The sequence below is a fragment of the Pogona vitticeps genome, chromosome 7 (genome assembly GCF_051106095.1).
Source record: "Pogona vitticeps strain Pit_001003342236 chromosome 7, PviZW2.1, whole genome shotgun sequence".
NCBI classification, from domain to species: domain Eukaryota; kingdom Metazoa; phylum Chordata; class Lepidosauria; order Squamata; family Agamidae; genus Pogona; species Pogona vitticeps.
Genome location: NC_135789.1, coordinates 12,924,615 through 12,940,091, shown reverse-complemented (window position 1 = coordinate 12,940,091; position 15,477 = coordinate 12,924,615). Strand labels below are relative to the sequence as shown.

Here is a 15,477-nt window from a genome sequence, read left to right as displayed (position 1 = left end):
TGAGTGGAGAATGCTTTGAGACCGAGTCAAAAGAGGAAAAACAAGAAAATACAGATGAATCTGTTATAAAAACCTGAAGAAGCCAGGTTGTGTGGAATAAAACTCAGTAATTCAAATAAATTAAATAGATAAATAAGGAGTTGCAGAAACACCTGAGGTCAAAGTTGAAAAAACGCTTGGCTATATCGAGACAAAGATTCAAGAATTAAAGGGCTTTCCACCTTCCATTGAGCGCTTTCTTCCCTGTGAGAAGTCTTCGATGGGAATAAAGGGCATTTTTTTCACTGAAGTACTTTCTGCATTTGAAGCATGCAAAGGATTGTTCCCATTTTCACGTGGAAAGCAAGATTTGCGCACTTTTCTCCTTCCAGACATGCAAACGGCATCTCCGCTGTGCAGATTTTTGATGGGAATTAAGCCTGCCTCTCTTATGAAAATTCTTTCCATATTGTAAACATTCAAATCGTTTTTTCCCCCTGTGGGGATTCTCTGAGGAGAATGAAGCGTGTTTCTTTCACTGAAGTGCTTTCTGCATTTGAAGCATGTAAAGCAAGACCCCTATATCCACGGCGATAGCCTGTGAATGCTGAAAAAATGCAGAATACAGTATAGTTATTAATATAGTTATTAATATAGTATGTACAGTATTATCTACATAGCATGGTCTCTGTCTCCATCTTGTGGCCAGTCCTGGTAACACAATATTTAGAAATACAGTCGTGCCTCACACAACAATGTTAATTGGTTCCAAAAAAATCAACGTTGTGTGAAACATCGTTCTGTGAAACACCATTTCCCATAGGAATGAATTGAAAACCGGTTAATCCGTTCCAATTGGAACAGATTGCCGTCTTTAAGTGAAAAAACCCATAGGAAACATCGTTGAGTGAAACAATGTTTCCTCCATTGGAATGTATTGAAGCCGACTCAATACATTTCAATGACTTTGCGAAGTCCTTTTTCGCTCCTGTAAAAGTGCCTTACAGTGTTTGGAACAGGTTTTAAATGCTTGCAATCGTTAGCCCACCTCCTGAACCCTATGCAGACTTAATTTGATGTTGTTCTGAGTCGTCCTTAATTTTTAGTGATTTTTTGAATTTTCTCTCATTGGAATGTATTGAACTTTCCGTCCAATGCATTCCAATGAGAGAAAATTCAAAAAATCACCAAAAATTAAGGACGACTCAGAACAACACCAAATTAAGTTTGCATAGGGTTCAGGAGGTGGGCTAACGATTGCAAGCATTTAAAACCCGTTCCAAACACTGTAAGGCACTTTTACAGGAGCGAAAACGGACATTGGAAAGGGCTCTTTGATCTCCGTTTTCCTGCTTTTGAAGCTCTTTCCGATGTCCGTTTTTGCTCATTTTTAAGGGTCTTACAATGTTTGGAACAGGTTTTAAATGCTTGCAATCGTCAGCTCACCTCCTGAACCCTATGGAAACTTAATTTGGTGTTGTTCTGAGTCGTCCTTAATTTTTAGTGATTTTTTGAATTTTCTCTCATTGGAATGTATTGAACTTTCCGTCCAATGCATTCCAATGAGAGAAAATTCAAAAAATCACTAAAAATTAAGGACGACTCAGAACAACACCGAATTAAGTTTGCATAGGGTTCAGGAGGTGGGCTAACGATTGCAAGCATTTAAAACCTGTTCCAAACATTGTGAGACCCTTAAAAATGAGCGAAAACGGAAGAGCTTCAAAAGCAATGAAGCCGGCTTCAGTGCTTTTGAAGTCTTTTCCGATGTCCGTTTTCGCTCCTGTAAAAGTGCCTTACAGTGTTTGGAACAGGTTTTAAATGCTTGCAATCGTTAGCCCACCTCCTGAACCCTATGCAAACTTAATTTGGTGTTGTTCTGAGTCGTCCTTAATTTTTGGTGATTTTTTGTTTTCCCTATTTAAATGCATTGAACTGTCCATTCAATTGATTTAAATGGGGAAAATAAAAAAATCACCAAAAATTAAGGACGACTCAGAACAAAACCAAATTAAGTTTGCACATGTTTCACAAGGTGCACTATGGAATCCAAGCATTTAAAACAGGTTTCAAACATTTTAAGACACTTTTAAATGAGCAAAAAGGGACATCGTTAAGTGTAATTCCCCCATAGAGAACATCGTTAAACGATGGGGGAAATTCCTCAAAAAAACCCATTGCTGTGTGAATTCATCGTTGTATGAAGCAATCGTTGTGCGAGGCACCACTGTATGTATTTCTAGAGTTTCTCTTTTTAGACAGTGGATAAAGGAGTCATGATCCCGTGAATATGGGGATGCTACTGTAGATGGCTTCTGCCTGTGTGGATTCTCAACACTGAGGAGAAATGAAACAAACCGTCTCATTACAAGGACGCTAAAAGCTTAAAGATAAAAATATGTAAAGGAAACAAAATGGTTCAATGCAACCGTGGTAGAAAGTATGAGAAAATTGTACTATATATATATATATATACTTTATAAACTATTATGAAAATGGCCAAGACAGACATTTTTCACAGATCTTTTCTCACCGTCTGATTTCATTGGAAAAGGCTTTAATTGGTTCATGATTCCCGTCATTTCGGGCGGGTCATGTTTTGCAGAGGCCATAATTAGAAGCATTATCGGGGCTGTAGCAGCAAAACCATCTCTCTCAAAACTTTCCTGCTTGCATAAAGGGTGGCCCAGACAGACACCGCAGAGTCAGAGGCATGGAGAAGCAAGAGTGGGTCACCCACTGGAGGAATCTCGCTTTGGAAAAACAATGTCAAATATCTCGTCATAGTGCTCCACAAAGTGAACTTCCAGTCCTTCCGTGATAAACTCAGCAAGGTCCGAGTAATCTTTCTTGTTCTCCGACGGGAGGATGATGCAGGTCACACCGGCTCTCTTGGCCTAGGAGGAAAGGGAGAGTGTCCTGTTATGGCTGTGGAAAAAACCCAGACCTTGGGAAACCGTATGAACAGAGGAGGATGCTTTCAGCTGAGGCAGATCCTCTGTCCTACGCCTATCCCTTTCGCTCCAGAGCCGGGACAGAGGGGGCCTCCTGCCCCCCAGCTCACCGCAATTGTCTTCTCTTTGATTCCTCCAACCGGAAGGATTTTCCCTGTCAGCGAGACCTCTCCCGTCATCGCCACGTTTTGCCGCACTGGCTGACTCAGCGCCAAAGAAAGCAAGGCTGTCACAATGGTGCAGCCTGCACTGGGACCGTCCTTCGGGGTGGCACCCTACAAGAAAGGGGACACGATACAGAAGAATTATCTCAGAAGAGGGGGTGGGTGGGAAATGAAAGAGGCCACACAAACTTCCCTTCCACCTCCCCACTGCTTATTCCTTGTGCGTCACGTCTCAAATTTGGATTGTAGGGTACCCGTCCTCAACATTCAGAGAATCACGGAATAATGAAGTTGAACTGGGCCTCTAAAGGCCATCAAATTCTATCCCCAACTCAAAGCAGGGATTGAAATCCAAGCAGATCTGACAGAGGGTGGTTCAGTCTCCTCTTGAAGGCCTCCAGCTTTGGAGCGCTCGCCCCCTTCTGAGGTCTTTGGTTCTCCATTGTCGTACTGGTACAACAGGAGGTTTTTCCCGATATTCAGCTCTGCAGACAGCTGTGGCTAGACAGTGAGCCCCCAACGTTGTAACGCCTCACTGTAAGCCTATTATTGCCATTAAATGAATAAATAATCTCAGAACAGCAGAGCTGGAAGGGACCCCATCGGTCATTGATTGGGTCCCTTCCCTGCCAAGGAGGCCCCAGTGGGGGAATCAAACTCCCAACCTCTGGCTCTGCCGTCAGAGACTGAAACCCCTAAGAAAATCTTTACAATGACATGCTTAAATACAAAGGCAGGGTTCGTATTCAAAATAAACCCGGGCTGCTCTAGGCTAGGGCACACGAGATACCTCTGGCACGTGGAGGTGGAGGTGAGATGTCACCAAGAAGTCGTTAGCGGGCATCCTCTGCATCAGGAAGGCCCGGGCGAAGGTGTAGGCGATCTTAGCGCTCTCTTTCATCACGTCGCCCAGCTGGCCTGTGATTTCAAGAGAGCCCTCTTTGCTCTCTTTGTCCTTCGGGCGCCGCAGCGAGGTCTCCACGAACAAAGTGGATCCCCCTAGAAGGTGGGGGGGAAAGTCCAGGTGAACAATGGGGCAGCCGATCCCCAAGTCGTATCCAGTCCATGAAGCAGCCCTCCCTCCAGATGCTGAAACCAGCTGGGCAGGAGGGAGAAGGTTCCCATCGGGGAGAAGAAGTTGCCTCCTGTTGCCGGCAACTCCAATGCAGCCACGCAGAGAAGCCCGTCTCAGCCCCAGGACCAAATTCCATTTTAACAAAATCTCCAGTGGTGGAGGCGAAACCAGGTCTGCCACAAATAGCCACTGCCTCGGCCGTACATGCTCTCTTACCCATGGCTGTCCAAGCCAACCCCATCACCACGCCTGGAGGAGTCACGTCGTACATCCGATCGACAGTGAAGATGGGCTTCCCGACAAAGTCCTGGAGGTTTTCGGGAGTCACTTCGACCTTCTCAGCTTCCCCGCTGACTATCTTGTACGCAGATTTCCGAAGCACCTGAGAGAAAAAATAAAAAGGAGTGAGCATTGAAGCCGGGAGGGAGTGGGTTCATGGGTCCTCAAAGCCATAATCTCTGAAACCTGGGGCTCCCCTCCCCCCGGCCCCATCACCTTCTCCACTTGCTTTTGGAGGTTCCTCACACCACTCTCTCTGCAATATTGTTTGATAAGGACCGTCAGCACATCCGGAGTGATGGAGGCCTTGCTGTCGTCCAAACCGCACAGGACACGAGCCTGGGGGACCAAATACCGCTGGAAAAGGACAGAAAGAACAAAACAAACAAAAAAAAAGAAATCCATTTACGAAATTCCAGGAAAACAGGAAAGGTGCCTCCATTCTCTCTAACACTCTGGATCGCTTAGGAGGAAAGTGGGAGGTCTCTCCAGAGAGTATTTTCTCCCTGCCCTGGAAAAAGCCACTTTCCAGCCTGTAAAGGGCTCCCCAAAATGTCCTTCTTTCCTCCCCCCCCCACAACTTTAAAAACAGCAACAGCCCTGAGGCGCACTGGAAGAACACCACTGGGACCGGGTGCCGGCGAGTGGCCAAGAAGGACGTATTCCGCTCTCACCTCTGCAATGGCCAGCTTTTCCTGAGCGACATATCCAGAGACATTGATCATTTCCATCCTGTCCCGCAGGGGCTCGGGGATCGTTTCCGTCACATTAGCAGTACAAATGAAAAGCACCTGCAGAGGAAAAACAGGGAGAGAACAGAGACGGCGGGTGGGTGTCGTGCACCTCGCTCTCTCTAGGGAGTCCCAGTGGCTACATTTTTTGATGTTACTTCTCAACAACACAGGGTTTTTTTTCCTAGTTCGCCTAGAAAGATCAGACAAACCTCCCTTGGCGATCAGCTAGATTTCTAATGGAGGAGGCTTCTGCCAACCCAAGGAATTTCAACATAATGTTTTCCTGTTTTATCATGGCTCTCTTGCTGGATCTTATGGTAGTTCATTGAATTATTTTACTGCTTTTTTGTGGGTTTTCCTATGTGATACGGTAAGTATTTTCTGAGATGAAATATAGTACAGAAGTGTCTTCCTACACCGATGGGTTAAGAAAGTACATTAAAATAGACAAAACAATGAAGTGGCTACCATCAAGACGGGCCAGTCTAAAACCTACACAAGGAAAAAAAATAAAAATAAAACTGAAAAAGAGCTCTTTAAAGGGCTAGGAGAAAATCTTTACTGGTTGAAAAAAGAATACATGTAAGCACACTGGGAAGCCTTCTATCCTGTTCTCTTTTGCACAACCTAGGCTGGATAAAGAGACAATGATTGGAAAGTTCTTTTGGGGGGGGTGTTAAAGACTCCTAGAACCCTAAATGGGGATTTGAACTCGGGTCTCCTGAGTCCCAGCCCAACACATGAACCAGGCTGGATCTCAGTGAGTCTCTTGAGGGTGACCTTTCCTCCAATATCATCCTAGGCCGCCTCCCATAATCCCATACCGAGGGCTGCTGGAATCCAGAATACCTGGAGACAGATGGCCCACTCTTGCTGAAGTGGACAGAGAAACCCAATATGGCAGGAGGCAAAGGAAAAAATAAATAAGAATCCTACCTTGGAAAGATCTACAGGCACATCCAGGTAGTGATCCAGGAAGTTGGCGTTCTGTTCCGGGTCTAGCAGCTCCAGAAGCGCTGAGGAAGGGTCTCCTTGGTACCCACGCCCAATTTTATCCACCTGCCTCAGAGGAAGCAAGAAGCCCCTGCAGTCACGCCAGCACCTACCCAGCTCCGATAGCCTTCAGGACTCCCCTTTTTACAGATGACTGGCAGAGCAGGGGCCCGTGCATGTTTACCTCGTCAATCAAGATCAGTGGATTCTCCGTCTTGGTCTTTTTGAGGCACTGGATAATCTTTCCCGGCATGGCTCCCACGTACGTCCGCCTGGGCACCAAAAGAATGCACTCGGGGTTGAGCCCACCCAGCAGAAAAGACACCACACACCCGTCTCTCCCTCTTTACATTAATTCCTTCTTGACTTTTCACACTCCCTGGCTGGAAAATGTACCGACGAGGTGGGAAAAACAGCAAAGAATCCGGATTCTTGGTCAACTCCTTCAGGACTCTGGACCTTTTCACTTCCATTTTCAGACCTCATGGTCTGAACATTTTTCTTGGATGACTAAACATTCTTCTACGCCAAGGGATCGGGGGCCAAACTCTAGCCCACGGACTAGACAAAGCAGGACCAAAATCAGACCCTTTTCTCCAAATAAGAGGGTAAACTATCAAATTGGAATTGATCAGAGAGACGTTTTTATTACTAATCGTTATCATCCTCAGGATATTTGCTTCCCACCCTCTTTTATATACAACCGATAAATATTAAGTTATATGGGGAACGAAAACTTTCAGCCTTTACAACGGGGTATACATGACATGTATTATGTGTTAATATGCAGATCGCTAAGAGAATCTGCGAATTAGCCTAGTAAAAAGGGGCCATGGGGAGCCGCAAACCCATACCTGTGCCCTTTGATTTCTGCTACGTCCGTCATGCCCCCCACGCTGAAGCGGAAGTACTCCCGGTTGAGGGCCCGAGCAATGGAGCGGGCGATGCTGGTCTTGCCGACCCCAGGAGGCCCGTAGAAGCAAAGAATCTTGCCTTGCGTGGACCCTCGCAGCTGGCTGACGGCAATGAATTCCTAGGTTGGAAAAAGCACGGAGCCTGTCAGAGAAGGGGGCCCAAGGCTGGTTCTGCCGCTGCTCTTTGTTTCAAAGACTAGGTCAGGACCCAAGACTGGCCTGGTTAAAAACACAGCACCTTTCTTTCATTCGTCCAAACGTTTAAAAGAGAAAAAGAGGAGGAAAATTGTTGACATGCAAATTTTACCCATTTACACGCCAATAAGCACAGAAGCATTCTTCTGGGGAAACCGCCTGAAAAACACTAATCCCAACTTTGAAACTGCCAAGCTGGCCTACTTGATTCCATCGTTATTAATGAATTTTATGATTTTTTAAAAAATAGAAATGGAAAAATTGAAACACTAGGGGGAAAAAGCTTTCTACACTCTTCCCCCATAACTGAGAGCTCTTTTGATGATCTCTAAGTTACAAAACTGTCTTGTATGGCAAACGCCCCCCCCCCTTTCTTTCCATCTTGAGCTGGCTGCTGACCCTGCAGCCGTAACCCAAGGGCCCTTACCAGCACTCGTTTCTTGACATCCTCCATGCCATAATGATCCTCTTCCAGGATGGCCTTGGCACGGACCAGGTCCAGGTTCTCCTCGCTGTACTTGCCCCAGGGGATGGAGGTCAGCCAGTCCAGGTAGTTGCGGGTGACGCTGGTAGAGACCCGAGAAGCATCAGCACCAGGTGAGAGAATCACTGCAATTGCCCCCCTTTCTGTGAACCATCTCTGTTCACCCCCACCCCACCCTTGAGATTCCACCTCAGGGGAAGGGAAACAGAGTCCATGCAGATCCTTCCACCGCTGCCTCTCGCCTTCTGCCTCGGTGGTCTCAAGAGTTAGGACCCTCAGCTCCTCAAGGGAAGGGCTGGTCAGCTTGGAAGGCAACAGCAGCAGATAAGGAAGGGGCCTTTTCTGTGGCCGGAGTCCTAGCCGTGTGGGACTTTTTCAAGTTTTGCAAGCTTTTTCTTTTCTGGCTTCAGAGGGTGAACAGCGGACTTTACTGGGTGCTCCTGAACCTGCTGGAAATACTTTTCCTGCCATTGATGAGACTAATGACTAGAATCTAGTTGCCACTGATGCGCTGCATTTACTCTGGTTTTCATTTTCGTCCGACTGTCTTATTTATCACAGTATGCAACTCAGTCCTAGGAGGGATATAAATTACAGTAGGACCCCCCTACTGCTCTCTTTAGACCAAACTTTCTTTTGAAGGAAACCAAAGAGGCACGGTGGTGCAGTGATTAAAGCTATGTTTTTTTGGGATGTGTGGCTTTCCCTGAACCATGAAACGCACTGGGTCCCTAAGAGCCTGACTGCACCCATGTGCGGAAACCCTCTCCTTCCCCTCCATCGGACGAGAAAGTCGACACCCGCAAGGACGCCCCCCCTCCCACCCAACTCACTTGAACTCAGAGGAGTGGTTATCCAGGAGGCCCAGCTTGTTCAGCTCCTCGTCGATGACTTCCATGACATGCTCAGGGACTACCAGCTCCTTCAGGCGCTCCCGGAATTTCTCTTCAATGGCGTCTTTGTCCTCCTTTTCCAAGCCAAGCTCTTTCTTGATGATCTTGAGCTGTTCTTGCAGGAGGTACTTCCGGTGGGTCTGCTTAATCTTCTCTTCCACCTGCAAAGCACAGTGTGTCTCAATCCATCTCCAGGTTACCTGTTAATTCTCAGCCTCTGAGACTCAAGGTGATCATCACAGAGAAGGAATCGGACCGCCCTCAGTTGGATCTGCTTGGATCCCCGCAGTGAGCAGGGGGTTGGATTCTATGGCTTGAGAGGATCTTAAGATTCTATGAGATCCTCTATTTGCCGCAATTAGCTGTTCTGCAAACTCTGCACAAACATCCATAGGATTCGGGCCGGCGGTTGATATAAAAATTAGTCAAGGAACTGAGAAAGGAGAAGAGTCCATACCAATGTCCTTCCCACCCTCCAGTTCAACTTCGCTACAGGAGACCCCAAACCACAGGACCAGAGGCTGCCAGAACGGGCTCAGTGCTGCTTCAAGAGGAACCCTTGGAAGGAGAAAAGAGGACAAAGCCTCACCTCCCTCCCAAGCCGCTGCTGGAGCTTGCTGAGTTCGAATTCCTTCTTCAGGAGAGACAGGGCTTTGTAGAGGCGTTTCGGAATCTAGGAGGGAAAAGGAAGCAGCACCGGAGAGTTACTTCGGGACCGGCACGTCCATGCCTAGCAGGAGAGCTTTTAGGGGACAAGCCGCTAAAATCCAGACAGTGAAGGGCACAGCGATCTCTTTCCCTTACGTTGGTTTCCTCCAGGATGTCCTGCAGTTCGTGCGACTCGGCCCCCGTCAAGGCTGCCCCCATGTCACTCAGGTATATGGGGTTGTCCACCACCCGCTGCCCCGCCTGCATCATCTGGAGCACAGACTCTCTGCAAGGAGCCAGAGGAAAAAAAAGAGGAATCAGAGAATGGATCTTGTCACAGGAGACCGAGCCCTGTGCTTAGAACCCAAGGGCCGATAAAGGTCTCTGTAGGACCGAACCTCGCTGCTCCGGCCTTGCCTTATCAGGAGCTGCAGCTGGAGAAGATCTTCACTCCAAGACCCTTCCCACTGGAGACACGGCCAGGGCTCCTAATGACCCACCCTGTCAACCCCTGCTCTGCCTAGGAAGCCCCTGTTGACACCCTGGCATTTTTTTTGGGGGGGGGAATCAGAAGAGGGCCCCGGTGACGGGCCACAAACATTTCGGGGAGGACGCACCTGTAGAGAGGGTTCAAAGCAATGATGTCTCTGATTGTCTTGACAATTTCTGCAGTCAGAGCCTGCGTACGAAAGGAACAGGGAGACCATCAAAGGGCCAGAAGCAGAGAAGACAGAAGGGCGCCTCTGAGAAGAATCCCATCTGAGAGAACAGCTTGCCCTCCCGGGTCAAATCAGGACCCACTGCCTCTGCTGCCTTATGAACAATGACTTTTAAAAAAGGAGCGCAGGAGAGCCCTCGGAGGCATCCAGCCCCGAGAGGGCAAGCCTGCACTTCCTCTCTAGTCCCAGATCCGCCGGAGCCGTTCGCTTACCTTGACCTCTTCGTTGACCTGGAACTCCTCATGGGCCACGTTGTCCACCTCCACCATGAGCACCTCCCCGGGAGCAGCGGCCTCTAGGGGCTCCACCACCACCCCCTCGCTGCCTGGGGCCTTGGGCTCCTGGGCCTCTCCGACCTCCCGTTGGGAACGTTTGGACTTTCGGCGGACTCTCGGCTTGGCCTCGGGCTCCTCGGGCTCCACGCTCAGCTGCTTGTTGATACAGATCCTGAAGCCCAAGTGAAAGGAAAAGACACAGACTGACGGGTGAGAAAAGGCTTTGGGAGATGGATAGTCGGGAATGTGGCCAGTTCTGCTAATGACACTGTAGAAATATATGTCCCTAGTAAATGCTATAGACAGTGTGCTCTCTGGCTCCGTCCTGTGGCCAGTCCTGATAACTTCATCTTTAGAAATACAAATTTCTAGGATTTTTCCTCTTAATATTTTCAGACCACAGGTAAGTAAATCAGCAGATACTGATCCCGACCATAAGGGGATCCTACTGTATTCTACAATTCTATGAAACCATCAGTGAAAGTACCTTGGCATCTGACCTGGTATCGTTTGAAAGCAGGACAAGAAGCAAAGAAAGACAAGGAGCCCGGGGGCATGCTTACCTCCGGTGTCCCATCACAATCATCCGCAGCCGGTCGCCCAGGTCTTGCATTTCATGGATCTGAACAAACGTCCCTGTCTGGTAGATTTCATTCAAGTTCTCCACCACGTCAGATTCATTGCTGGCAAGAACACCAGGTCAGAGATTAAGGGAGACATTTGGGAGCCACGTAGATGGAAGAGCTGGCCGAAAAAACAGCGCTTCAAAATAACTGCTTCTGGCTATCCCTGACATGCCTCTGTGGGCAAAGAAGGCTGCTATACAGTGGTGCCTTGCTTAGCGAGCGCTCCGTTTAGCGACAAAATCGCTTTGCGATGAACTTTTTGCAATTGCTTTTGAGTTCGCTTTACGATGTTCCCTATGGGGTATTTTCGCTTTGTGATGACCGATCATCGCAAAGCAACCATTTTCGCACAGCTGACTGGCGGTTTCAAAACGGCTACCGGGGAAAAAAACATGGCCGCCCGCTGTTTTCTGGGACGGATTCCTCGCTTAACAGGCAGCAAAAATGGCCACGCTATGGAGGATCTTCGCTGAACGGTGAGTTTGAAGCCCCTAGGAACACATTAATCGCATTTTAATGCATTTCTATGGGCCTTTTTATTTCGCATTGCGACATTTTCGTTCAACAGCGATTTCACTGGAACGAATTAACGTCGCAATGCGAGGCACCACTGTATTCCAAGACTTTTCTCAAAGAGTAGGAACCACAAGAGTAGTCACCACTTACTTGTCATCCTTCTTGAGAAAAACCCCTGCATACGGCTGGGCCAGGCTGACCTTCCTCCTCAGCAACTCAACCAGCTTCTTGTTTTTTACCTAAGAGGGAAAGGAGAATCGTGAGACAAATATGGCTCCCTATGAAGAAGAACCGAAAGAGGGCGCTCCAACCACGACCTCCCAGTAATGGCCTTCAACCAGGGGCGCTGAGGCCAAGAATGCCTTTCGGCTGTCCTTTTCTTGCCTTCTAATGGATTCTCCTGGCAACAAATACCATTTAAAAATATATATTCCACATCCTAGAGACTTTACATAGAAGACTCTGGATGAAATGCTGTGATAACGAGTGCTGCCCTGGAATTATTCTTTTAATGGATATCTTCAATATTTTTGAAAATGTTAAACCTTTAAAGAGAACTAGAGAATGCGATGGGGGGCGAAAGGCCGACTAAAAATTGAGGCTGTCCCACTTTGGGCAAATCCTGAGAAGGCAGGATTCTCCAGAAGAGACCATCCTGGTGGGAAAAGTGGAAGGAAGCAGTAAAAGAAGAAGAGCAAATACGAGATAAACTGACTCCCTCAAGGAAGCCACGACTTTCGAGTTTGCAAAAGCTGAGCAGGGCCACGGAGGATGGGACATTTTGGAGAGTGCTCTCGCATGGGGCCGTTAAAAGTCCAGAACTGGACAGTGGACTCAGTCCTGTGAAGGACTAGGGCAGCTGTCTAAGCCAGGGGGTATCTGGCTATCTATGCAAGGTGGACCTTGTTTTGATCCATATGATTCTTCGGCCACCATCATTCTGGTTGTTACTGATCTCAGCAACATGAACTAGGCTACTATCTGAAATCTCCTTCCTTTTCATAAAAAGTGTGAGCTCCCATAAATAACTGCTGTACAATTATCTGCTCAAGGCAAAGCGGTGCTGACAACTTTCCAGAAGAGTCCGGAAACCGAGGAGTTAAGGTCAGCGCTTTCGTTTGTGTTGGAACCCAATGAAAGGCCGTCAGCGGGAAGGTCTCCTCTGATGTCACGTAAGAATCTATGGGGAATGCTTGCTTTTCGCCCTCTTGTATCAACACAGATCAAACTGATCTGAGCACATTCATCATGGTTCAAGGGGAAAAAGGAACTGCTCTATCTCCTGACCCACCCACGTGCTTATCTTTCCACAAAGGATAACCCTGAGAAGTGGCGCTGACGTCCTCATGCCCTTGAAAACAACATCAAGGCCTCTCTCTGCAAGGGGCACCCGCTAAGCCCCATTTCTATCAGGTCAAAGAGCCTTCCAACTTTCCTTACAAGGAGCAGCAAGATCTGCACAGGATGAAATACAACGACATCCCAACCAACTTGTGAGTCCTCTCCTAAAGCCTTCCCAGAAACATGAGAACAAGTCCACATCCCCTCCTCCTACACAGAAGAGCTTCCACTTTAAATGAGCACCTTTCTTTAAAAAAAACAACAGCACTTTCCTGAGTGGTGCTGGCTAGCGGGGAACCATCTAGACAGAGGTTCAGAACAGCTGCCAACCCTTGAAAGGCAGAGACTTGGGAGCATGACCAAGGCCACGGCCGCTCAGATCTGCCCACTGAGGGGAAAGCAGGACCAGAAGGGCCTCCAGGGTTTTCCCTTGAAAGCTTCCGGAGTGGGGGCTCTCCCCACTGCCTCCCGAGGCCATGAGTCCCGTGGTTGTACTGCTCTAACCGTTGAGAAGTTTTTCCTGATAGCTAAAACCCGGCTTCCTGTCGCCCGAGCCCATCGTGACATGTCCTGCCCTCTGGGAGGATGGAGGACAGATTCTGCCCCTCTCCTCCGCAGGATCGTCTTACAAAGATTTGAGAAGGGCTCTCCTCTCTCACCTCCCCCTCCCATTCTTGCCATCTTTCCTGGCAGGGCTTGGTTTCCAGTCCCCGGATCTTTCTTTTTGCCTTCCTCTTGACTGGCTCCAGTTTGGCATCCCTCTCCAAGGGCGATGTCCAGAACTGGGCACAATACTCAAGATCAAGGCACTCTGTCTGCAAAACAACTGGACCCACTGTGGCTATGGATTGCCCTACCACTGGCCCACACCAACCAGCCACCGAGCCCAGGGCCGCCACCTCTGACAAGACAGGAGCTCCCCAAGTGACTTTATATAGCCGTTCTTAGAAACAACAGCTTAAAAATTATGATTACTAAAGAGTTTCAATTTAGAGCTGTCCCATTGCTCAGGGGTGGTTAGGAGTTTGAATCCCCCACTGGGCCTCCTTGACAAGGGCTGGACTAGGTAATCTATTGGACCCCTTCCTACTCTGTAATCCTAAAACGATGATAATGATAATTAATTAGGAAAACATGAATTTTTGCCACCATGACTAATTCAGGGAGTCTCCATGGCTGCTGCTTCGTTTTTTTAAAGTCACTACCCAGTGCCTTCTCTCGCCGCCAACAGCTCCCTCCCAAACCCCGGGGCATTTTCTGGTCGGCAGCTGTGAACAGTGGCCCCTTTCGACTACAACTCCCATCGAAGGCCAAGGAGCATGGAGGCGGGGGTACACAGGGAGCCTCCCCTCCCCCCCCCCGCAATGGGCCCCCGGAGGGGAAAAGGTGCAAGGCGTCACCTCGATGATCTTGATGAACCGGGGGAAGACGGGGTTCCGGGTCACGGCGATGAGCGGGACGTGCGGGACGTGCTCGGGGACCATCAGCGGGGCTAGCGCCGTCACCACCGGCCCCGGCCCACCAGGCTCCGAGCCCGAGCCGTCGTCTCCGCCCCCGGGGGAACCGGAGCCCGGCAGGCCGCCCTCGGAGCTCTCCACGCCGCCGCCGTCCGCCTCTCCACCGCCCCCGCCGCCCCCGCGGAGGAGGAGGAATCGGGGCGGCGGGGCGGCTGCCGGGGGCGCCCACCGGCCCCAGGGCCCCTCCGTCGCTGGGAGAGGCCGCCGGGAGACCGGCCAGGAGGAGTTGGAGGAGACGCCGCCGCCCCGTCCGCGCCACCCTCGGCCCACCGGAGGCCGCCCGCCCCGCCACAGCAGCCGCAGCCAACGCGCCGCTCCAGAGGAGGCCGCCATCTTGCCCCCGGCGCGCAAGGGTGACGCCATCGCGACGCGCCCGTCCCGGCTCAGCAACCCCGCCAAGCTAAAAAGCGCGCGACCATAGAGATGGGGCTAGCGAGACTCACTCCACTTCCGTCCGAAAGGGGAGACGAGACTGGCCTGGAGGAGCGGCCGGCCTTTCCCTTCACTTCCGGTGCGTGGAGTGTTGGGGGGGAGAGGGAAAGAAAGGAGACAGAGCAAGTTACCTTGAGGCGGCCGTCGTTCTCTAGCCGTTACTTTACAGTTATTGTAGTTACTTTTTTAAAACTACAATTCCTGTAATCCCCAGCCGTCATCCTCTAGGCATTACTTTACAATAGTCGACATTACTCTTTTTTACTACAATTCCATTGCTCCCTGGCAGGTCCGGCCCATGTTAAGAGGCGTCCAAAGAAATAACTTTTCCAGCCTTTCGGTTTTTGTAAATTAATGTTTATTTGTTTATTTGTTCATTTGTTTATTTATTTAACTTATATGCCGCCCACACTACCCGAAGGTCTCTGGGCGGCTTACAGCATTTAAAATACAATAAAAAGGCAAAATAAAAGGGCAAAATAATTAAAATGCAATTAAAATATTTATTCTAAAAATTGCCATCAGACCTACAGCTGATATTATTTCAGTTAAAAGCCATTTGGAACAGGAAGGTTTTGACCTGGCGCCGAAATGTCATCAGTGTCGGCGCCAGACGAATCTCAGTCAGGAGGGCATTCCATAGTCTGGGGGCAGCTGCCGAAAAGGGCCTTTCTCTACAAGCTCTCCCTCTTATCTCCTTAAGGGATGGCTCTTTCAAAAGGGCCCCCTGGTTAGATCT

General features: G+C 49.1%; 1 protein-coding gene across 1 annotated transcript; it reads right to left on the bottom strand.

Moving 5' to 3' along the window:
• Positions 1 to 2,519: 2,519 nt before the first annotated feature.
• LONP1 (lon peptidase 1, mitochondrial) lies at positions 2,520 to 14,673 on the bottom strand. Its single transcript, XM_020781033.3, has 18 exons — positions 14,190 to 14,673; positions 11,599 to 11,687; positions 10,870 to 10,989; positions 10,244 to 10,478; positions 9,930 to 9,991; positions 9,469 to 9,598; positions 9,254 to 9,337; positions 8,605 to 8,825; positions 7,715 to 7,853; positions 7,033 to 7,211; positions 6,363 to 6,450; positions 6,122 to 6,244; positions 5,126 to 5,242; positions 4,668 to 4,808; positions 4,389 to 4,554; positions 3,888 to 4,096; positions 3,044 to 3,208; positions 2,520 to 2,876 (listed from the first exon to the last, which is right to left on the bottom strand). Exons 1-18 carry the CDS (start codon positions 14,667 to 14,669, stop codon positions 2,712 to 2,714), a joined length of 2,913 nt encoding a protein of 970 aa, XP_020636692.3. The 5' UTR covers positions 14,670 to 14,673; the 3' UTR covers positions 2,520 to 2,711.
• Positions 14,674 to 15,477: the final 804 nt, after the last annotated feature.